We start from the raw sequence: 24,558 nt of genomic DNA, 5'->3' as shown, positions 1-24,558 counted from the left end.
AGTTCCGCCTCATCAGCTGAACAAGGGTTACTATTCGAACCTTTTCGTGGTACCAAAACCGGATGGTTCGGTCAGGCCAATTTTGAACTTGAAATTGTTAAACCCTTATCTAAGGGAGTTCAAGTTCAAAATGGAGTTTCTGAGAGCGGTGATCAAGGATGCGTACCTCCACATTCCGATTTGGTTGCCGCATTAGGCTTATCTCAGGTTTGCACTGTTAGACGATCACTATCAATTTCAAGCACTGCCATTTGGTCTCTCCACAGCACCGAGGGAGATGATGGTTCTCCCCCGCAAGCAGGGGAGGGGACATAATTCCATATCTGGACGACCTGCTGGTCGAGGCATCGTCCAGGGAGAAGTTGTTAAGGTCCATTGCTCTCACGACGCAGGGAGTATGGTTGGATCTTGATCCTTCCAAAGTCTCATCTGGAGCCGACAAGGAGGCTGTCTTTCCTGGGGATGATCCTCGACACGGAGGTGCAGAGGGTGTTTCTCCCGGTGGAGAAAGTTTTGGTTATACAGTCGATGGTCCAGGATGTCTTGAAGCCTGCCCAGGTATCGGTTCATCAGTGCATCAGCCTTCTGGGGAAGATGGTTGCCTCCTATGAGGCTCTACAGTACGGAAGGTTTCATTCTCTGTCCTTTCAACTGGATCTCCTGGGCCAGTGGTCGGGATCTCACCTACACATGCACCAGAGGATACATCTATTGCCAAAAGCAAGGATTTCACTCCCCTGGTGGCTGCAACTGCCTCACTTTCTGGAGGAACGAAGGTTCGGGGTTCAGGACTGGATCCTTCTAACCACGGATGCAAGTCTCAGAGGTTTGGGAGCAGTCGCTCAAGGGAAAATCTTCCAAGGAAGGTGGTCAAGTCAGGAATCCCTTCTTCCAATAAACATCCTGGAGCTAAGAGCTGTGTACAACGGCATTCTTCAAGCAGCACACCTTCTACAGGATCGGGCTGTTCAGGTGCAGTCGGACAACGTGACCACAGTGGCCTACATAAACCGACAAGGCGGAACGAAGAGCAGGGCTGCCATGTCAGAGGTGACAAGAATCCTCATCTGGGCAGAAACACGCGGTGGCGGTGTCGGCAATCTTCATTCCGGGAGTGGACAACTGGGAAGTAGACTTCGTCAGCAGACACGATCTCCAGGAGAATGCGGCCTCCACCCGGAGGTGTTCGAGGTAACCGGTTGGTGGGGCGTTCCTCACATAGACATGATGATCTCCCGCCTCAACAAGAAGCTAAGGAGGTACTGTTCCAGGTCGAGAGACCCACAAGCAGTGGCGGTGGATGCACTAGTAACACCGTGGGTGTTCCCGTCAGTGTATGTGTTCATTCCACTTCCTCTCATCAAAGAGTTCTACACCTTGGTAGGAGAACAAAGGTTCTGGCAATCCTCATTGCTCCGGACTGGCCAAGGAGGGCTTGATACGCGGATCTACTACTGGAAGATCCAAGGCCTCTTTGGGAGGATCTTCTAATACAGGGGCCGTTCGTTTATCAGGACTTACCACGCTTACGTTTGACGGCATGGCGATTGAGCGCCAGATCTTAGCTCGGAAGGGTATTACGAGCGCAGTTGTTCCTACCCTGATACAGGCTAGGAAGGGGGTAACATCTAAACATTACCATCGTATTTGGAAAAAATGTGTCTTGGTGTGAATACAAGAAGTTTCCTGCAAGCAGGAGTGGATATGGGCCTGAGATTGGGATCCCTCAAGGTCCAGATTTCGGCTGTATCCATTTTCTTGCAGAAACAATTGTCTGCCCTCCCTAAGGTTCAGACCTTTTTGAAGGGGGTTCTGCACATCCAGCCTCCCTTGGCACCCTGGGATTTGTCGAAGTTGAAAATCTACCCACATGCATCACGTGCAAACACCACAGTGTCCACCGTGCATGTGCTTGTTCTGCCGTGCGTGCGCATACCCGCACGCTGCGTACATTGGCTCACGAAGCCCTGCGTATTAGCGGTAGCATACGCATTCGCATGGAAAAGCCACAAAGACGTATCTGATATTTAATCCACTTAGTGCATAATTTACACATAGTCTACACGCACCACACCAGCAAGTTACATTTGTTTCAGAAATGGAACAATAGATATTCACCTTTTCAGGATGTGAGGGGACAGAATTAGGTTAGGACATGGTGTTTGGTATCCACATGTACAGTATTTCAAGGGCAATATTCCGATCGCAGTTTGCAGAATGTAGCACGCTCCTGCGCGTAGATATGTGCAGGAATACAATATCAATAGCTCACTGTATTTACTGTACTCCTGATATTCGGCGGGAACCCAGTGGAGGACACCTGCAAGTGCACCTGGACCAAGCATCGCCCACCTATTCAAACCGACCAATGACCCCTCACATACTGTAAATGACCAACCCTTTGACCTTTGAAAGAGGAGCTTACAGTTTCCTTTGTATTATGTTTTGGACAATTGTATAAAAGCCAAGCCTCCTGGCCGGTCCCAGTCTAATTCTTTGAAGGTCCTCTTGCCAGATTGACTGAGCACCGGATCGGGTGGCGCAGGCGAACAAACGTATGTATCCATTGGTTGTAGCTGTTCTTTTGTATTATTGTTGTATCTCTGTTGTACCCCCTTTTAAGTAAATATTGTTGCTGCGTTGGACCACAACATAACATATACAATTGGTGTTGTATTCAATTCCTGTTAGGGGTTTAAAGTGTATTCAGCCGCACGTGTAGCTACATTGTGCGCACAGCGCCACGTGTACGCATTCATAGAGGTTCATCGCACTCTCTTAGCCGCCTCAGCGGCCCGAACACTTGTGTATTAAGGTATTGCTTTTTCCTGAAAGTTAAATGAACTTAACAGTTGGGAGCTCGCCTGGTTCACCACATACTTACGGACTTGCAGGGCATAACAGACTTTAGTCTACCAACAAAGGGTGGAGACGCGTCATAAGTAATAATTCTGTATTGTATTTAAAATCATCTTGTGTTGTTAGATCATGTCTGTTCTGTATAGTCTTAGAGGTGCTGGTGTAACCCGAGGGACAAAACAGGAAAAAAGCCGTTTATTATTTGTGTAACTTTTGGTGCGAAAGCATGCACAAAGCGTACTGATACTTTGCATACATTCTCACATATTGTTGCCATAGGTTGTAATAGTCATTATAGATCTGTATAGAATCGGATACATTTATTTTCTATATATATTTGAAATTGTGTGTTAAGGGAGTAATTATAAACACACGAAACGCAGTTCCAGCCTAAACGTTTAGGTAAACACTCAAAAGAGGATTACCTTTGGGGGTAACTTCCGGCAAGTGTAAGGAACAATTGTGTATTGTGTAAGTGGACAGTAGCATTTTTGCTCACATTTGATAGACGTGTGGTATATTGAGTTGCGAACGCAAGGTGTACACGTGGTTCGGTACGTGAGGTAAGCATACGGGAACGCGCACATGGTGCAGGGATACACACAGTTGCGTGTTTACGCAAGGTTGCGTGAAGTAGCGAACGCAAGTGTAACCACACAATAGAAATAAATTTAAAGGCGGAGTAAAAAATATAGTTATTCAATAGCAAATAACTATCCGATTTTAAAAGCAGATTATTATAATATTTTGTCTAAACTGTACTACCTCTGGGATAGGCTATCAATCAAAGGGAGTGATATTTTTCTGTACAGAAAAACACTGTGTATTTGTGTGAGTGGAAAGTAGGTGTGGATGTATTGAACCCCGGAGAAACCGGGATCCCGTGGAAGATGCTGAGTTAGCAGAGGCTCGCGGCGTGTGAAGGATCACAACCTTGCGTATTGACTAAGTGGATTAAGGCACGTACTGGGTGAAAACGTGCAAAGGAGTGTGATTTTGTGTTACGCTCCGGCTGAGGAGCGCAGCTTGTGAATTCGACTCCCGTGATCGTAGAGCATATAGATAACAAGTATCTATAGGCCGTGCGATTGGATCACGCGTCTGTGTGTTATACGCGGCACAACGTGATACCATTTGCGTTATTCTGCGCAGTTGTATCCTATGCACTTTGTAGAGCATACGCAGACGTGATTTGTGTAAAACAAAGGGGTTTTTCGCCGAGTTCCTCAGGAAATCTCCCTGGTGGGCATTCACTGGAAAGGGTGATCGATAAGGTGTTTCTCATCCTACAAAAATTCTAGTTGAAAAAAGGAATTTTTCGCTGGCTCAGGAAAATATTCCAACAAAACCTCCACTGAAAGAAATTACGGTACTGAGGGGTCTGGTAGCAGTCCGAAGGTTTGGTACATCGCGATCCCACTATTGACAGTGGGTCGTAATACAGGCCAGCGGAGACGGGAGCGAGTGAAAGCGCTCGGTAAGAACTTTCACCGTTTTCTTTGTGCATTTGGGGATTGTGTATAAAAGGCCCACAATGGGAGCCAAGTGCACAAGCCAGAGACGTTCAGCAGCCAGGGTTCAGGCTGGAGAGGAAGGGCCAAGAGGGTCCGCAAGTTTGATAATGTGTGTGAAGTATGGTCCACACGCAGAGGCTTTTTGTGATTAGTGGGTATGTATGACTGCTGATGATAAGGCATAATTTCCTAGGGTTGGTAGTTTTAAACCAGAATGTAAGGAATAGAATATGTCTGATCAAAGCTAAGAAACAAAGGATCAGACATAACGACTGTTTAAATATATGGCAACAAGAGGGAGATTTACAAAGTGAGCTGGCTCGCACAGCAAGTTCCAAACCTGACAGGAATGTGATTGCAAGCGCACCGCCATATGCCGATGGAAAGAAACCAGCTACAACCAATGGTACATCGGTAAATAATAGCGACATGTATAATAATTGTATTAACCCTAATCCTTGCAAGTTGTATCCTGTTTTGAATTCTCCCCAAGGTTGTGAGGAAGACGACGAGCCTAGCATGATATCGGCACTCTCCCTAGCAGCTACCAAACAGGACACTCAGGTGGGCACGGCCCAACCAATAAGAGCGGTGATGATGCCCCCAGTGGAGGGGCGAGTGAGGTCGTATCCACCTGTAAGTATGCGACCGTCCATTATGCAGAGACAATAGCCCCCCCGTATTATAGAGACAAACAGAAATGAAGTGGTTGAGTTAAACCCAGTCAGGGTGATTGCAGTGACCAATGGGAAGACTGATAATCAGGGAGTAACCCCCATCAGGAACATTGCAATGCATTGTCCATGGTCCCGAACAGAACTGAGGTCAATTATGTCAGAATTCCCCGATCCCAGAAAAGGTCTAGTCAGATGCCAGAAATGTATTAAAGAATTGGGTAATGCCCAAGAGCCCACAAACAAAGATTGGCGGATAATGCTAAGAGCGAGTCTACCCTCTAATATTGACATCCCAAAATTCATAACTGACTGCGAACTAGATGCAGAAACGCCTCTCACTGATGAGTACAGCCAGGAGAATGTAAGGCAAATTAATATACAATTAGGATTGTATTTCCCCACTATTGTTAAGTGGAACAAAATTTTCTCCGTAAGACAGAAAGAAAGTGAAACGGCATCCGAGTATTTCCATAGAGCACTACAGGAAATGGCTAGATACACTGGGATAGAGGATATAAAGGAAAATGCCAACCACAGGGAGGTAGCTGTCTCTACTAATGGACAGTCTAAAGGAGGCATTGAGAACCAGAGTGCAAACCTCTCTGCCAAATTGGAGAGGTATCCCGGTAGCTGCACTAAGAGAGTCCGCAATAGAACACGACCGAAATATCACTAAGCCCAGGGAGTCGTAAGGGGATAGGTTGAGGATGGTAAGTATACAGGCTCTGGAAGGGATGTCCAACCAACCTAAACCCCAGACCCCTGACGATTGGAAAAGGTCAAGACTGTGTTATATTTGTAGAAAGGAGGGACACTTTGCTAAGGATTGTAAGAGTAATGGGACACATATTAAATATAGACCCCCTAGACCAGAATATGAACCACGTTACCAGACACATAGCCGGGATCAGGGAACACACGGGAGAGATTATGAGCCGCATAGAGGGGAAACAAGGAGGTACCCACCGAGGAGGGACTGGCAGATCCCCGAAAACCCACAGCTATCCCCCGCACATATTGTAGCTGCCAATGCTCTGTGGGAGGGTCCAAAAACACAATAGAGATCAGGTCATACCTGTAGTCTGCAGCCGGTGAAATTGATTGCTAGCCTTGGAAGTGAACCTGAGGTCATGGTCAATGTAGCTGGCATACCACAACCTTTTCTTGTAGATACAGGGGCTGCCAGATCAGTGCTAAATTCCACCACAGGTGTAACGACCACGGGTAAAACGATTTTGGCAATGGGAGTAACGGGAAAGGTGCAGCAGTACCCTTTGAGTAGATCTGCAGAGATTACGATATGGCCCTTGCATACCAAACATTCTTTCCTGTTGGCTGCCTCTGCTCCGACTAATCTACTCGGCAGAAATTTGTTGTGTAAAATGCGGTGTGTCATATACTGTACCCCTGAGGGTGTGTTCTTAGATATCCCTGAGAACCATGCACAGGAAGTACAAGATATATTAGACACCCCTTAAAGGCTAATGTTACACTCCACCGTTATAGACACAAGTCCATCGCAGGTTAGAGGAAATGATCTTGCAAATACCGGGTTCCCTTTGGACCAAAGATGGACAGGACACTGGATTGATGGCGAATGTAGCCCCAGTAGTAGTGCAAATAAAAGATGGCAGGATAGCTCCAAAAATCCCCCAGTACCCTCTGAAACCAGAGGTGGAATTAGGAGTATACCCCGTCATAGAACGGCTGCTACAGCAGGGCATCCTACTTAGGACGTTCAGCACAGCCAACAGTCCCATCTTCCCTGTGAAAAAGAGTGGGGGGAGGGGTTACAGGCTAGTGCAGGATCTAAGGGAGGATAAACAAGATAGTTGAGTCAATTCCCCGTAGTGCCCAATCCAGTTGTCATTTTAATAAAATCCTCTTCATCTTTACAAACCTGTCACCAACCTCTATTCTGTTTTTCTTCACAGTTTCCTCTTCTTTTTTTGCGTTCACCTACAGGGGGGTACAATACATGGACCCAAATCTTCCAAGATCAAGTGACAGCCTGAGTATTGTCTCCCAAGCCTTACATGACTGTTTACAGTCCTTTCAGCCTGAGAATGGGTCGGTGCTGATACAATATGTTAATGACTTGTGCGCCGATTCATTTGAGTCGATCCTGGCAGACGCACAGCAGTTTATATTTCGTCTCTTCCAAACAGGACACCAGTTCTTGGGGGATAAGTCGCAGTTGTGTGGGACAAGGGTCAAATACCTGGGACGCAGTACTGGTACATGATTTGACAGTTCATACACCACATGCCTTATTGGTTCTGCCCGAAACCGGTATGCCTCACCAGCACGATGGCACCAGTATTACTGCAGTGTGCCTTGTCATGCACAAAGGGTGGAGGAAGAGAATACTGGTGAAGGGAAATTTTGTATAGACACTGATATGCATGATGGTGTGATAACCCGTTGGTGAACGCAAACCTGATATTTTCTTTTTCTTCTCTCTCCTCTAGAGATGTTTTTACCCTGCACAACAAATACACAACAGTTAATTGAAATATTCAAAATTTGTATTACCTACAGGAGAAGGCCGTATGGAAGGCGAAGGGATATGGTCAGGAGTCCTCAGGACTTTGGAGAGATGGACAAGGTAAGCCAGTGGCCCCCAGGGCATATCTCCCGAGCCTAGCTGAAGCGGCACGTGGTCTGACTCATCTGGGCAAGGAAGGTATGTACAAATTGGTAAGAACCTACTGGAGTGCACCAGGGTTCTCTTCTCAGGCGAGCAGGAAAGCAATTACATGTCTTACTTGCTTGAGGAAGAATATTGATAAGACAATACCAACGGAGCCATCTCATATCCCTCCTGCAGACGGACTGTTAAGTTTGATTAACTTTCAGGGAAAAGCAATACCTTATTACACTTGTTTGGGCCGCTGAATATAATCCTTAACGTGTGTAATGTTTACACACTTTGCGTACACAGGCCCGTACTGTGTATGCACTCTGCGTACTCACGCCGAACGGGCATAATAAGTACACACTTTGCGTACACACGCCGACACGCTGTGAGCACAATGAAGCTACACGTGTGGCTGAAATACACTTTAAACCTTTAACAGAAATGGAATGCGATACCAGTAGATATATGTTATGTTGTGGTCCACCGCAGCAACAAATATTTACTTAAAAGGGGTAAACACAGAATATACAACACTATTACAGAGAAGAAGCTACAACCAATGGATACATACGTTTGTTCGCCTGCGCCACCCAGATCCGGTCCTCAGTCAGTCTGGAAAGATGACCTTCAGAGAATAGACCGAGGTCGGCCAGGAGGCTTGGATTTTATACAATAGTCCAAAGCATGAAACAAAGGAAACTGTAATCTCTTAATCCATAGGTCATGACGCAGGTCTTTTACAGTATGTGAGGGGTCATAGGTTGGTTTGAACAGGTGGGCGATGCTTAGTCCAGGTGTACTTGTAGATGTCTTCCACTGGGTTCCCGTCGAATATCAGGAGTACAGTAATTACAGTGAGATATGAATATTGTATTCCTGCGCATAACTATGCGCAGGAGCATGCGATTATCTGCAAACCGCAATCGGAATATTGCCCTTGAATTACTGTACATGTGGATACCAAACACTATGTTCTGACCTATTTCTGTCCCCTCGCATCCTGTAAAGTTGAAAATCTCTATTGTTCCATTTCTAAAGTAAATGTAACTTGCTGGTGTGGTGTGTGTCGACTGTGTAAATTATGCACTGGGTGAATGAAATGTCAGTTATGTCTTTTCCATGCGAATGCGTATGCTACCGTATTTACTCATACCACGCGGTAATACGCAGGGCTTCGTGAGCCAATGTACGCAGTGTGTGGGCATGCGCACGCACGGCAGCACAAGCACCCGCATGGAGGTCACTCTGTGTAGTGTTTGTACTTGATGCATGTGGGCATAATATTTTCCACTTCGACAGTCCACCCTTTGGCAGTAAACTATAACTGCCACACCTAACTAGTAACACTGAAAATATTACATTTACAATATGTACAACGTTCGGGTAACAGGGGAAGAGTTGTAGGTGGGAAATATATAGCCTAGTGGGATAGGAAAAAGCGTGTATGTATGAGTAAATGTCTGAGGGGGATGTATCATTGTGCCGTATATGTTCTAAGTAAGCTTCGAGGTACTGCGAAGTATACATTTAATCCTTTTCATCCTGTATTAAGAGTCTGTACATGGGCAAACAAACATTACCGAGCTCTTTCTAGGCAAGGGCCATTAGCCCTCACCTTGTCCAGCTTCTTATTACAACAAATGGGGAGCACATTTATCTGATGATACATGTGGGGGAATGTATGTGTATGCTATTATGTGTGGATAACGTTTATCGACTATGTGTTTTATTAACTGAAGATTGCAGAGATGAGGGTAAGACCTATAAAAATAAATTCACATATATCTGGGTACACTGAAGTCTTTTCCGGTTGGAAGTGTGGGTAGAGGGGAAAATAGAAAAATGGTGAAAGAAACAGGTAATGAAATTCATTTGCATTCCTTATCACAACACTGTTTCTACGGTTGGGTCATATATCAAGTCTGTCGCTGTTACAACGCCCTCGCTCCTTAGACTTGTCTTATGTCTGCACCACGTCAAAATTCGAACACATCTGAATATCAAACCGATAATTATGACGACACCCAGGATACAGAGGAGAAACTTTCCCACACTTGCAATTACACTCTGTGCCCACTCTCCTAACCAAGAGAACCATTTGAGTGGGTTCAACCATAAGGACCAGCCGATAAATTCATTACCCACAGCTGTTAAGGTAAGGTTGTGCTTCCTTCTGAACTCCCACTTCACCTGCAAGATCTCGTCCATCTTTTGATCGATGATCTCCGTTGGGTCTTCTGTACTCTTTGTAATATACGTATACGTATACATGGATCAAATCGGAGGCTGCGACCTCTGTCCTATCTATAAGGTATCTCTTGACAATGTGTTCATAATGTGTATGAGTATAAGGAGTCTGAGCGTTGCGGTGAATATCTTTCATTTTGTCGTGTGCTATGGTCATGACCTCTGGTAGTACTCTGCTAATGTAACACAACCCTTCAGAGCTCGGAGTAAGCCACTTGTACGCTTTCCTTCCACATATGAAGTAGGCATCATCTGGAAGAACATAGGGGACAAAATGCAACAAGATCATATCACAAATTTTTCTTATGAAGAAACCGGTCCCCAGTTCTCCCATTTGTTCAGTACAAGTATCGGGCTGGATGATGTGGGCACAATATCCCTATGTAACTTTTCCAATCCACATGGTTTTGATCCCACGTGTATACCTGTACCGGTAGTACTTCTCACTTGTGGCTATCCTACGTACAAGTTCGGAATTGATAGGTACTTTATCAGCTCTATGTGAGAACGTCATTGTCTGATAGTTCCATGTCACTTCCCAATTTCCTGGCTTCCGGAAATTGGACACGTTAAAACACAGCAGTGACCTATCGACGTGGTACTGGTGGAGCTTCAAACTAGGGGGCCTAGATATATTAAATTTCCTGTCCACCGGTCTTCCCCCTGTAATTCAAGTACCTCACTGTTAAGGGGTATGGCACTAATCCCGATTTACTCTGTCCTTGAGGTACTTGCGAGCACACCCATCATTCCGTTTGGTTTAAGACCGTACCCACTAATGAGTGGATATTACTCAAAGGATGTCTGCCCATGTTGATATTATTGTTTGACTGACATCTCTGGATGCACCCATCTTCGACTATGTTATCGCAGTACCTACATGTGCAGTATTCATCAGACAATAACCCCTCACATTGCCTCCGAGCTCTGTGACTACCAGATCTCTTACTGATACCAGCTTTGACCAAAGTGATGGGCTGATCCTTGGGTCATACGAATCCATACTTTACATCAGACCCCATTCCAGATGCTTGCTCAACGTCGGGGCCCTCACAAAAACAAATTATCCTGATCAAAAACAGAGTCACCAGAAAAAGCTGGAACACAGTCCCTTGGTGTGGATCCATTTCGTTAAGGAGAATAAAACTTTGGAAGGGAGATAAAAGAAAAAATGCAGTGTGTGTGTGGGGGGGTGATTCGGAGGAGAAAAAGGAAAAATGTTACGACAACCGTCCTTGATTTTTCTGTTCACCACGCTCTGGCGCCGTCCAACAGTCCTGCCTCTCATCTTTCCTGGAATAGATTCTCTAGTGATACGAGGTTTTCTTCACCTTTCTCTTTGTCACGAGTTTTCTCCTTGTCAGCCACCTTCTTGCAGTGGGACGAGTGGACCAACGTCTCTTTCTCGGCAACCTTCAGTGCTGTCGTGCTGGTCAACAAACTTGATACGGTCCTTCCCACCTGTCAATGAGGCAACCTGAGCATAGAAAATTTCAAACCATCATATGATCAATCCCCAGGTTCAATGTCATGAAAATTACTGTTTGGTAGGTCAGGAATCGCCAGTTTTAGATTCCTTTGCTGGTTTCTCAGTTGCTGGCTCATCCTAACCAAATATTGCACAGTCATTTCATTATTGCACTTCAAATCATCCTGGGGGTCTATCATTACGTGGGGTTGTTGTCCAAAAATAACTTTGAAGGGTGATAGGTTAAGCGGTGACCTGGAAGTGGTTCTGATGCTGTACAACACTAGTGGCAGTGCTTCTGGCCACAACAGTCCAGTTTCAGCCATCACTTTGCTCATCTTGTTCTTAATAGTGGTATTCATTCTCTCCACCTTCGCACTGGCCTGTGGCCAGTATGGAGTATGCAGCTTACTATTAATACCCATCAGTTTGCACATGACCTGAAAGACTTCACCTGTAAAATGGGTACCCCTATCACTTTCAATCATTTTAGGGATACCATATCTACACACACATTCCTGCACGATTTTCTTTGCAGTGAATACATACTAAAAACATACTTAAAATTTCTACAGGGTGGTAACTATATGAAGTCGATTTGTAATATATTTGCTCCTGGAAAAGTGGGCGTGGCCTCCTGGGGAAGTGGGCGTGGCCTCACAACTTCATATAAGCAGACTATAAATATATTTTTACACCCCCTCTACGCACACAATTAGCAGCCTTAAACATAACAGCCACAGTAGTGTTCCTTACACACAATGTCTAAAGTAGTGCAGTGTCAGATAGACATGATATACCCCCCAGCAGTGCCAGATTGACATAACATGCGCCACAGCAATGCCAGCTACACATGACATGCCCCGCAGCCGTGCCAGCTACACATGACATGCCCTGCAGCCGTGCCAGCTACACATGACATGCCCCGCAGCCGTGCCAGCTACACATGACATGCCCCGCAGCCGTGCCAGCTACACATGACATGCCCCCAGCTGTGCCAGCTACACAACATGACCTCCAGCAGTGCCAGCTACACATATGCCCCCCAGCAGTGCCAGCTACACATGACATGCCCCCCAGCAGTGCCAGCTATACATGACATGCCCCACAGCAGTGCCAGCTACACATGACATGCCCCCCAGCTACATATGATAGTGTTCACTCTAGGATTTATTTTAGGGCAGGGTGCTGATCACCGGGAGGGCACATTTTGCATTCTGGAGGGCACATTTTTAAGTTAGAAGGGCACAATTCTGTACATACCGTAATGCTTGGTGCCCTCCCCCCCCCGGTGAACGCGCTGCAAAATTTAACGCCGTTGCTTCGTGGTGCCAAATAATGGTGGCATTTCGCATTACACAACACAGAGGTGCAGCTGATACACATTGCACCAGGTAGAACCTCCTATACACACTGCGACTGGTAGAGCACATTATACACTTTGTGCCAGGCAGAGAACGTTATACACTTTGCGCCAGGCAGAGCACATCATACACTTTGCGCCAGGTAGAGCACTGTGACACATTGCACCAGGTATTGCACTGAGACACAGGAACACTACATGATATGCCCCCAGCCATGCCAGCTACACATAATATGCACCCCAGAAGTGCCAGGTAGACAAGATATGCCCCCCAGCAGTGCCAGCTACACATGACATGCCCCCCAGCAGTGCCAGATGCGCATGACATGCCCCTCTATCAGTGCCAGATGCACATGACCTCCCCCCAGCAGTACCAGATGCACATGACCTGCCCCCCAGCAGTGCCAGCTACACATGACATGCCCCCAGCAGTGCCAGCTACACATGACATGCCCCCAGCAGTGCCAGATACATAAATGCCCACACAGTGCCAGATATGCCCCCACAGTGCCAGATTTATTAAATGCCCCCAGTGCCGGATATGCCCCCACAGTGCCAGATAGATATATGCCCAGTGCCAGATACATTAATGCCCCCCACAGTGCCAGATATGCCCCCACAGTGCCAGATACATTAATGCCCCCACAGTGCCAGATACATTAATGCCCCCAGTGCCTGGTATGCCCCCACAGTGCCAGATACATTAATGCCCCCCACAGTGCCAGATACATTAATGCCCCCACAGTGCCAGATACATTAATGCCCCCCACAGTGTCAGATACATTAATGCCCCCCACAGTGCCAGATACATTAATGCTCCCACAGTGCCAGATACATTAATGCCCCCACAGTGCCAGATAGATAAATGACCCCATAGTGCCAGATATGCCCCCACAGCGCCAGATAGATAAATGACCCCACAGTGCCAGATGTGCCCCCACAGTGCCAGATACATTAATGCCCCCCCACAGTGCCACATATGCCCCCAGAGTACCTGCTGTGCCGGCGATGAGGGAGGGGGAGTGCTGCTGTAGGCGATACATAGCTAAAGTGATCTGTGCGCGCTGTTCGGCATTGGTGTCTTACATCAGATGCCGGAGCCGAACAGCGCACACAGATCACTTTAGCATAGGACAGGGCCGGCTCCAGGTTCCAACATGGTGGCGCCAGTATGCGGCGCCCTTTAAGGGTCGCGCCCTGCACGGGCGCTCAAGTCGAACATGCCTGGAGCCGGCCCTGTCAGTGACCCTCTGTTCAGATGCAGAAATTGTCTGGAGTATTTGCTGGGTAGAATGCATTGGCTCAGGCGGGTCGGAGATATCATCCTCAGCTGCAGGCGAGGTCGGATCGGTGTCTCCCTGCCTTGCTGAATGAGATGCCTGAGATGGCCTGGCGAACTACCCCAGTTTCGCAGCGGCGGCCGCATTCTGGCCCCCCTTCACCATTGCATCATCAGACGTGGGGTTTTAGACCCTAAAAATATTACAGCAAAAAAGTGTCCAAATACTGGAGGGTAAGCACAAAGGAGCTGGCCAGCTGAATATGATAAAGTAACAGGCTAGTCTCGCGGTCACTATGAGCATGCAAGTATAGCTCTGACCTGCCCAACATCTAAGCTGCAGTGAGTGAGAAGAGCAGAGAGGTATATATACATGCAGGGGTACACGTCTACAGCAGCGCTCTCCCCATAGTAGATTCAGCAGTGTTATTGCCTCACCAGAGCCTCGTTACGTGCCACACAAACCCAGGTAGGAAAGAGTGGCAGCCCCATCCACAGCCCACACAACTCTATGGCACCTCTGTGTGAAGTTCCAATGCAGCGGGTGTAAAATGGCGGCTTCACGGGCTTTTACCTCCGCACTCGGGCGTCCGGAATTACCGCAGCCTGGCACAGGCGAGTGTCTCCGTTCGTCTTCCTGCGGACCGGAGCTCCCGCCACTATGACCCTCCAGCCGGAGGGTCAGAGAGGAGCCGCCGCCGGAAGTGCTACCTCGTGCCATCCCAGGACCTCCAGCGACGGCGGGCGCAGCGTCTAGGGACCAAGCGAGTCACAGAATCAGCCATCAGCGGGGCGGAATGCAGGTAACAGATGCCGCTCCAACACCAGCGGGCTCAGCACACCATCAGACAGCAGCAAGGTCGGTCCCAGGAACTGCAGGTCAGGGTAAAAGGATGGAAAAGCAGGATATTTGTGGAGAGCTAGGCTGCAAGCAGCTACTCCATACCGATCCAAGCCACACCCCCGCAATGTAGATTTTCACACTAATTGAATGACATGCATATGTACTTTGTGAGCCACCTCCCTTTTTAAACAGTCCCCAGCGGAAGAGGATAATGGGAATTCCATTTTTTGGGGAATTCTAAACTTCTTACTGGGTGTTACCCAAGCCTCTTGCATATTCTCCGTCAGCTGTTCTGACCCCGGAAATTCAGTCCTGTCTGTTTTGGGACATTTAAACACAGGTGCCTTAAATTTTAACAAAGGCTCTGCTGCCTTCTCTAAGGATAGAATGACTTTCATAGCACTAATTAGCTGAAGTATATCCACAGAGCTGGGACCTTCATCCTCATCTCTGTATGCAGACCCAGAATGCGAGGAATCCTCATCCTCCGAAGAGTCTCATCTGAAATGTGTAGACTGTGCAGATGTTGTTTCATGTCTGTGATTTACTTTCCACAGGCCTTTGAGCCTGTTTTTGTTGAAAAGTTGCAGATTCCTGGACTGGATAAACCCGAGGGTAATGTTGCATGTAAGGGTTAACAGGGTAACCTATCCCTGATATAGGAGCTGACATTATCCGCTCAGCTATATTGGATAATGTCTGTGCCAAAGAAGCCCATGGGGTTTAACTTGAACCTGTTCCTGTCTTGGATTATTCAGGAGGCTTTGGTGAAAGCTAAAACAGTTTGCACATAATCCATTTTGAACCAGATCCTGAGAGGTTAACCCAGCTTTGCAAGACGAACATGAAATAAGTGTTGGTGCTTCTGTTGAGAGTGTATCCTCCTGACCCTTGCCGCTCTAAGACACGATAAACAAATCACACACCTGTACAGTGTTAACTACACAATTTGTGACTGAGAACACTTTAAAACTTGTTTAAGTGACTTACAATTCGATCCCTCCCTGCCTTGCACCAGCATTGAGGATCGTTATATACACAGAAACTGACAGAGATAATAAAGTCAGCAATCACACTAGCAATCAGTCACAAGTTATACATTAGTATAATAAGCAATATGAGCACATATTCAACTACAGATACATTTCAAGTATGTAGGAGAAACTTATTACTGCATTACCTTATATAGGACTTTAAACGTATTCAGTCGCACAGCGAAAAACAGCAGCAATAGTTTACAAACTCATATGCATCAGGCACTTATCCAACTACTCGTACTTAATGGTAGGTAGAGACTTAGGGCAATAACTATATACATGTATTGCAGAGAGTCCGCACTTGGGACGGGCGCCCAGCATCCACTACGGACTACGAGAAATAGAATTACTGATGAGTAAATTCTTATTTTCTCTGACGTCCTAGTGGATGCTGGGAACTCCGTAAGGACCATGGGGATTATACCAAAGCTCCTAAACGGGCGGGAGAGTGCGGATGATTCTGCAGCACCGAATGAGCAAACTCAAGGTCCTCCTCAGCCAGGGTATCAAACTTGTATAATTTAGCAAATGTGTTTGAACCCGACCAAGTAGCAGCTCAGCAAAGCTGTAAAGCCGAGACCCCTCGGACAGCCGCCCAAGAAGAGCCCACCTTCCTCGTGGAATGGGCTTTTACTGATTTAGGATGCGGCAGTCCAGCCGCAGAATGTGCCAGCTGAATCATGCTACAGATCCAGCAAGCAATAGTCTGCTTTGAAGCAGGAGCACCCAGCTTGTTGGGTGCATGCAGGATAAATAGCGAGTCAGTTTTCCTGACTCCAGCCATCCTGGAAACATAAATTTTCAAAGACCGGACTAGGTCCAGCAACTTGGAGTCCTCCAAGTCCCGAGTAGCCGCAGGCACCACAATAGGTTGGTTCAAATGAAACGCTGATACCACCTTTGGGAGAAATTGGGGACGAGTCCTCAATTCTGCCCTGTCCATATGGAAGATCAGATATGGGCTTTTACATGACAAAGCCGCCAATTCTGACACACGCCTAGCTGAAGCTAAGGCCAACTGCATGACCACCTTCCACGTGAGATACTTAAGCTCCACGGTCTTAAGTGGCTCAAACCAGTGGGATTTCAGGAAATCCAACACAACGTTAAGATCCCAAGGTGCCACCGGAGGCACAAAAGGGGGCTGAATATGCAGCACTCCCTTAACAAACGTCTGAACTTTAGGCAGTGAAGCCAATTCTTTTTGAAAGAAAACAGATAGGGCCGAAATCTGGACCATTATGGACCCCAATTTTAGGTCCATAGTCACCCCTGACTGTAGGAAGTGCAGAAATCGACCCAGCTGGAATTCCTCTGTTGGGGCCTTCCTGGCCTCACACCAAGCAACATATTTCCGCCATATGCGGTGATAATGCTTTGCTGTCATCCTTCCTAGCTTTTATCAGCGTAGGAATCACTTCATCCGGAATGCCCTTTTCCGTTAGGATCCGGCGTTCAACCGCCATGCCGTCAAACGCAGCCGCGGTAAGTCTTGGAACAGACAGGGCCCCTGCTGCAACAGGTCCTGTCTGAGAGGCAGAGGCCATGGGTCCTCTGAGATAATTTCTTGTAGTTCTGGGTACCAAGTTCTTCTTGGCCATTCCGGAACGATGAGTATAGTTCTTACTCCTCTCTTTCTTACTATCCTCAGTACCTTGGGTATGAGAGGAAGAGGAGGGAACACATAAACCGACTGGTACACCCACGGTGTCACTAGTGCGTCCACAGCTATCGCCTGAGGGTCCCCTGACCTGGCGCAATATTTTTTTAGCTTTTTGTTGAGGCGGGACGCCATAATATCTGGTTTTGAAGCAGGGGCTCTGCTTGACTCAGGGCGTTGTAAATGGCCCTTAGTTCCAGTACATTTATGTGTAGTGAAGTCTCCAGACTTGACCACTGTCCCTGGAAGTTTCTTCCCTGAGTGACTGTCCCCCATCCTCGGAGGCTTGCATCCGTGGTCACCAGGACCCAGTCCTGTATGCCGAACCTGCGGCCCTTGAGAAGATGAGCACTCTGCAGCCACCACAGCAGAGACACCCTGGCCCTCGGGGACAGGGTGATCAACCGATGCATCTGAAGATGCGATCCGGACCATTTGTCCAACAGATCCCAATGAAAGTTCCTTGCATGGAACCTGCCGAAGGGAATTGCTTCGTAAGAAGCCACCATCTTTCCCAGGACTCGCGTGCAGTGATGCACCGACACCTGTTTTGGTTTCAGGAGGTCCCTGACCATAGATGACAATTCCTGGGCCTTCTCCACCGGGAGAAACACCTTCTTCTGTTCTGTGTCCAGAATCATGCCCAGGAAAGGCAGACGCGTCGTAGGAATCAGCTGCGACTTTGGGATATTCAGAATCCAGCCGTGCTGTTGCAACACTTCCTGAGAGAGTGCAACGCTGACCAACAACTGCTCTCTGGACCTCGCCTTTATAAGGAGATCGTCTAAGTACGGGATAATTATAACTCTCTTCTTCCGAAGAAGTATCATCATTTCGGCCATTACCTTGGTAAATATTCTCGGTGCCGTGGAGAGACCAAATGGCAACGTTTGGAATTGGTAATGACAGTCCTGTACCACAAACCTGAGGTACTCCTGGTGAGGTGGGTAAATGGGGACATGCAAGTAAGCATCCTTGATGTCCAGCGACATCCTAAAATCCCCCTCTTCCAGGCTTGCAATAACCGCCCTGAGCGATTTCATTTTGAACTTGAACTTCTTTATATAAGTGTTCAAGGATTTTAAATTCAGAATGGGTCTCACCGAACTGTCCGGTTTCGGTACCACAAACATTGTGGAATAGTAACCCCTTCCCTGTTGAAGGAGGGGGACCATTGATTATCACCTGCTGGAGGATACAGCTTGTGAATTGCCTCCAGTACTACCTCCCTTTCCCTGGGAGCAGCTGGCAAGGCTGACTTGAGGTAACGGCGAGGAGGAGTCACCTCGAACTCCAGCTTGTATCCCTGAGATACAATTTGTACAGGCCAGAGATCCACTTGTGAGCGAACCCACTGGTTGCTGAAGTTTCGGAGACGCGCCCCCACCGCACCTGGCTCCGCCTGTGGAGCCCCAACGTCATGCGGTGGACTCAGTGGAAGCAGGGGAGGATTTTTGTTCCTGGGAACTGGCTGCCTGGTGCAGCTTCTTTCCTCTACCTTCAGCTTCTTTCCTCTGGCCTCTGGCCAGAAAGGATGCGCCTCTGACTCGCTTGCCTTTCTGAGGCCGAAAGGACCATTTGATAATACGGTGCTTTCTTAGGCTGTGAGGGAACCTGAGGTAAAAAAAAGTCGACTTCCCAGCTGTTGCTGTGGATACGAGGTCCGAGAGACCGTCCCCAAACAACTCCTCACCCTTATAAGGCAAAACCTCCATGTGTTTTTTAGAATCAGCATCACCTGTCCACTGCCGAGTCCATAATACTCTCCTGGCAGAAATGGACATTGCATTAATTCTAGATGCCAGCAGGCAAATGTCCCTCTGTGCATCCCGCATATACAAGACGACATCTTTTATATGTTCTAGGGTTAGCAAAATAGTATCCCTGTCGAGGGAATCAATGTTGTCTGACAGGGTATCAGTCCATGCTGCTGCAGCACTACACATCCAGGCTGAAGCAATAGCAGGTCTCAGAGTACCAGAGTGAGTATACACAGACTTCAGGATAGCTTCCTGCTTTCTATCCGCAGGCTCCTTTAGGGCGGCCGTATCCTGAGACGGCAGTGCCACCTTTTTAGATAAGCGTGTGAGCGCCTTGTCCACCCTAGGGGATGTTTCCCAACGTAACCTATCCGTTGGCGGGAAAGGGTATGCCATCAGTAACCTCTTAGAAATTACTAGTTTCTTATCAGGGGAACTCCACGCTTCTTCACACAACTCATTTAATTCATCAGATGGGGGAAAAGTCACTGGCTGCTTTTTCTCCCCAAACATAATACCCTTTTTGGTAACCGGGTTAACGTCAGAAATGTGCAATACATCTTTCATTGCAGTAATCATGCATCGGATGGCCTTTGTAGACTGTACATTTGTCTCATCCTCATCTACACTGGAGTCAGACTCCGTGTCGACATCTGTGTCCACCATCTGAGCTAGCGGGCGTTTATGAGCCCCTGACGGCTTCAGAGTCGCCTGGGCAGGCGCGGGCTGAGACCCCGGCTGTCCCAAGGCTGCTGCGTCAACGAACCTTTTATGTAAGGAGTTGACACTGTCGGTTAAAACCTTCCACATACCCATCCAATCAGGTGTCGGCCCTGTCGGGGGCGACATCACACTTATCTGCCCTTGCTCCGTCTCCACGTAACCGTCCTCATCAAACATGTCGACACAGCCGTACCGACACACCGCACACACACAGGGAATGCTCTGACTGAGGACAGGACCCCACAAAATCCTTTGGGGAGACAGAGAGAGAGTATGCCAGCACACACCACAATGCTATATAACACAGGGATTTACACTATAATGAGTGATTTTTCCCAATAGCTGCTTAATATATCTTATTTGCGCCTAAATTTATGTGCCCCCCCCCCTCTCTTTTTACCCTTCTTGTATCAGGATACTGCAGGGGAGAGCCTGGGGAGCTGCTTCCAGCGGAGCTGTGAAGGGAAAATGGCGCTGGTGTGCTGAGGAAGAAGGCCCCGCCCCCTCAGCGGCGGGCTTCTGTCCCGCGTTTTATGTACTTTAATGGCGGGGTTTTTTACACATATACAGTTATGAGACTGTATCATGCGTATTTTTGCCAAAAGGTATTGTAATTGCTGCCCAGGGCGCGGCGCCCCCCCCCCCCCCTCGCTTCTCTTCTGTCTTCTGGCTCTGCAAGGGGGACGGCGGCGCGGCTCCGGGAACGGACGATCGAGGTCAGGCCCTGTGTTCGAACCCTCTGGAGCTAATGGTGTCCAGTAGCCTAAGAAGCACAAGCTAGCTGCAAGCAGGTAGGGATGCTTCTCTCCCCTCAATCCCACGTAGCAGTGAATCTGTTGCCAGCAGATCTCACTGAAAATAAAAAACCTAACAAATACTTTCTTTCTAGCAAGCTCAGGAGAGCCCACTAGGAGCACCCAGCTCTGGCCGGGCACAGATTCTAACTGAGGTCTGGAGGAGGGGCATAGAGGGAGGAGCCAGTGCACACCAGATAGTACCTACTCTTTCTTTTAGAGTGCCCAGTCTCCTTCGGAGCCCGTCTATTCCCCATGGTCCTTACGGAGTTCCCAGCATCCACTAGGACGTCAGAGAAATAAAGCAGCCAGTATTTACCCTGCACAGAAACAAAATAACCCACTCAAATCTAACTCTCTCTGCAAATGTATATATTTGCCCAACTGCTAACAAATTTGCTGCTGCGATCAACTCTGAATTACCCCCTTAGTGCTATATCACCTGGCTCAGTAGAGTGGGATACAGGAATACTTCACCCCGCTTCCAGGATCGATCAATACGTTAGTAAACACTGAGTGGATCCAGATGCTAATAGTGTACACAATAGCCCTGTGAACCTACAATGAACACAGACGCCCAAGTGAACACCGACGCACCAGTTACACAGCTTCCTATGCTGCGACTGGGTCCTTTAGATAGAGCGTCTCAGACGGAAGCGGGAATTCAGTTCATGGCAGGAAACTGGTCATGAACTGGGGGGAGGGGTTACCAGGGGAGCGTCTTACTCCCCACTGCTGACATCAACCCCAGGGATCGCGACCTTGCACTAATCCCTGGAGCCAAGCACTGGAGCACCTGCGTCAGCGACTGTTCGTCTCCTTCCTGAAAACAGTGCGGCTGTTAAAAATATATTAAATAGCAAGCTTATGGCTGCCAAAATCAGCAGCCCAAAGACCGTGGTCTGGCTCCTACTGCACCAACAAAAATACGGAATTGCCTGAGCCAGGAGGCGGGGATATAGGGGATTGGCCCATTGCATTCTGGGAGTCTGAAAGCTTTTGATCGTTGGTGCTACCTCATATCCCAATGTATATCTTGTGGATAATCTGTGGACCCTGCAGGAGAAATCTTATTAGGAAAAAACCCCATAAAGAAATTGATAAATGTAACAAAATGGGAATGATGAATACATATTACATGTGAAGAGTTGTGATCTAATGGGATGTAGGTAATATCCCGGCGCACAGCATTCCAACGATCAGAGTCCAGACAGCAGAATCATGATGGATCCCTGCGGTAAGTATTGGGGTTAGGCACTAGGGAGAGGGTAAGGGTTAGGTACTGGGGGGAGGGTTAGGCTTAGGCACTAGGGAGAGGGATAGGGTTAGGTACTGGGGGCAGGGTTAAGCTTAGGCACTAGGGAGAGGGATAGGGTTAGGTACTGGGGGAGGGTTATGCTTAGGCACTAGGGGGAGGGTTAGGCACTAGAGGGCGGATAGTGTTAGGCACCAGCGGGAGGGTAAGGGTTAGGTACTGGGGAGAGTTAGGCTTAGGCACTAGGGGGCGGATAGTGTTAGGCACCAGGGGGAGGGTAAGGGTTAGGCTTAGGCACTAGGGAGAGGGTTAGGTCCTGGATAGAGAGTTATGCTTAGGCACTAGGGGGAGGGATAGGGTTAGGTACTGGGGAAGGGTTAAGCTTAGGCACTAGGGAGGCTTAGGGAGAGGGTAAGAGTTAGGTACTGGCGGAGGGTTAGGCTTAGGCACTAGGGAGAGGGTAAGGGTTATGCACTGGAGGGCTATGCTTAGGCACTAGGGGGAGGGATAGGGTTAGGTATGGGGGGGAAGGGTTAGGCTTAGGCACTAGGGGGATGGTAAGGGTTAGGTACTAGGGGGAGGGTTAGGCACTAGGGGGAGGGATAGTGTTAGACACCAGGGGGAGGGTAAGGGTTAGACACTAGGTGGACAGTTAGGTACTGGGTGGAGGGTTAGGCGTAGTCACTAGAGAGAGGGTAAGGATTAGGCACTAGGGAGAGGGTAAGGTACTGGGGAGGGTTAGTCTTAGGCACTAGAGAGGGTAAGATTTAGGTACTGGGGAGGGTTAGGCTTATGCCCTGGGGAGAGGGTAAGGGTTAGGTACTGGGGGAGGGTTATGCTTAGGCAATAGGGGGAGGGATAGGGTTAGGCACTAGGGGGAGGGTTAGGTACTGGGGGAGGGTTAGGCTTAGGAACTAGGGGGATGATTAGGCACTAGGGGGAGGGATAGTGTTAGGCACCAGGGGGAGGGTAAGGGTTAGGTCCTGGAGTTATGCTTAGGCACTAGGGGGAGGGATAGTCTTAGGCACTAGGGGGTGGGTTAGGCACTAGGGGGAGGGTTAGGCTTAGGGAGAGGGTAAGGGTTAGGTACTGGAGGAGAGTTAGGCTTAGGCACTAGGGAGAGGGTAAGGGTTATGTACTGGAGGGTTATGCTTAGGCACTAGGGGAGGGATAGGGTTAGGTACTGGAGGAAGGCTTAGGCACTAGGGGGAGGGTAAGGGTTAGACACCAGGGGGAGGGTAAGTGTTAGGCACTGGGGGGAGAGTTAGGTACTGGGGGAGGGTTAGGCTTAATCACTAGGGATAGGGTAAGTGTTAGGTACTGGAGAGAGGGTTAGGCTTAGGCACTAGGGAGAGGGTAAGGGTTAGGTATTGGGGAGGGTTAGGCTTAGGCACTAGGGAGAGGGTAAGAGTTAGGTACTGGGGGGAGGGTTAGGCTTGGGCACTAGGGGAACTATTAGGCACTAGGGGGAGGGATAGTGATAGGCACCAGGGGGAGGGTTAGGTACTGAGGGAGGGTTAGGATTAGGCACCGGGGGGATGGTAAGGGTTAGGTACTAGGGGGAGGGATGTTAGGCACTGGGGAGGGGTAAGGGTTTGTCTGCAGGAGTGGACAGTTAGGGTTAGACTGTGGGAAGTGTAAAGGTTAGGCACTAGGGGGAGGGTAATGGTTAGGTACTTGAGGGAGGGGTAGGCACTATGAGAAGGGTAAAGTTTAGGCACTAATGGGATGGTTAGGTTTAGGCACTAGGAGGAGGGTAAGGGTTAGGCACTAGGGAGGAGGGCTGGGTACTGGGGGGAGGTTTATGCTTAGGTACTAGGGGGAGGGATAGTGTTAGGCACCAGGGGGAGAGTAAGGGTTAGGCACTAGTGGGAGGGTTAGGTACATGCACCAGGGGGAGGCTAAGGGTTAGGCACTAGGGGGAGGGGTAGGTATAGGCACTAATGGGATGCTTAGACACCAGGGGGAGGGTAAGGGTTAGGCACTAGGGTTAGATACTGGGGGGAGGGTAAGGGTTAGGCTGCAGGAGGGGACAGTTAGGGTTAGGCTGTGGGAGGGGTAAAGGATAGGCACTAGGGGGAGGGTAAGGGTTAGATACTAGGGGTGTATGGGTTAGGTACTAGAGGGATGGTTAGGCACTAAAGGAAGGGGTTAGGTTTAAGCACTATGGGGAGGATACGTTTTAGGCACTAATGGGATGGAAAGGTTTAGGCACTAGGAGGAGGACTAGTGTTGTAGCACCAGGGGGAGGGTAAGGGTTGGGCACTAGGGAAAGGGATAAAGGGGGTCATTCTGAGTTGAGCGATCGCTACGGATTTTCACAGCGCAGCGATCATGTCAAAACGGGGCTGATATGCGCATGCAATGCCAAGCGGACGCGCCTCATATGGGTACAACGGCCGACGTACTTTTGCACAAGATCTAGCACCGCTTTCCG

The 24,558-nt window shown here is 48.4% G+C and overlaps 1 protein-coding gene across 1 annotated transcript in view; it reads right to left on the bottom strand.

Annotated features, from left to right (window-relative positions):
* The window catches only part of LOC135057106 (uncharacterized), a 100,510-nt gene that overhangs the window by 22,402 nt on the left and 53,550 nt on the right, over nucleotides 1–24,558 (bottom strand). The window contains exons 7-9 of the mRNA XM_063963007.1: nucleotides 15,153–15,342; nucleotides 11,270–11,399; nucleotides 9,833–9,935 (exon numbers count right to left, since the gene is read on the bottom strand). Of these exons, the coding sequence (XP_063819077.1) occupies nucleotides 9,833–9,935; nucleotides 11,270–11,399; nucleotides 15,153–15,342 (423 nt within the window). The remainder of the gene's footprint in view (nucleotides 1–9,832; nucleotides 9,936–11,269; nucleotides 11,400–15,152; nucleotides 15,343–24,558) is intronic.

This window comes from Pseudophryne corroboree, chromosome 3, assembly GCF_028390025.1.
Source record: "Pseudophryne corroboree isolate aPseCor3 chromosome 3, aPseCor3.hap2, whole genome shotgun sequence".
In the NCBI taxonomy this organism is placed as follows: Eukaryota; Metazoa; Chordata; class Amphibia; order Anura; family Myobatrachidae; genus Pseudophryne; species Pseudophryne corroboree.
The sequence above is the reverse complement of the archived record's forward strand: the minus strand, read 5'-3'. Positions and strand labels throughout refer to the sequence as shown.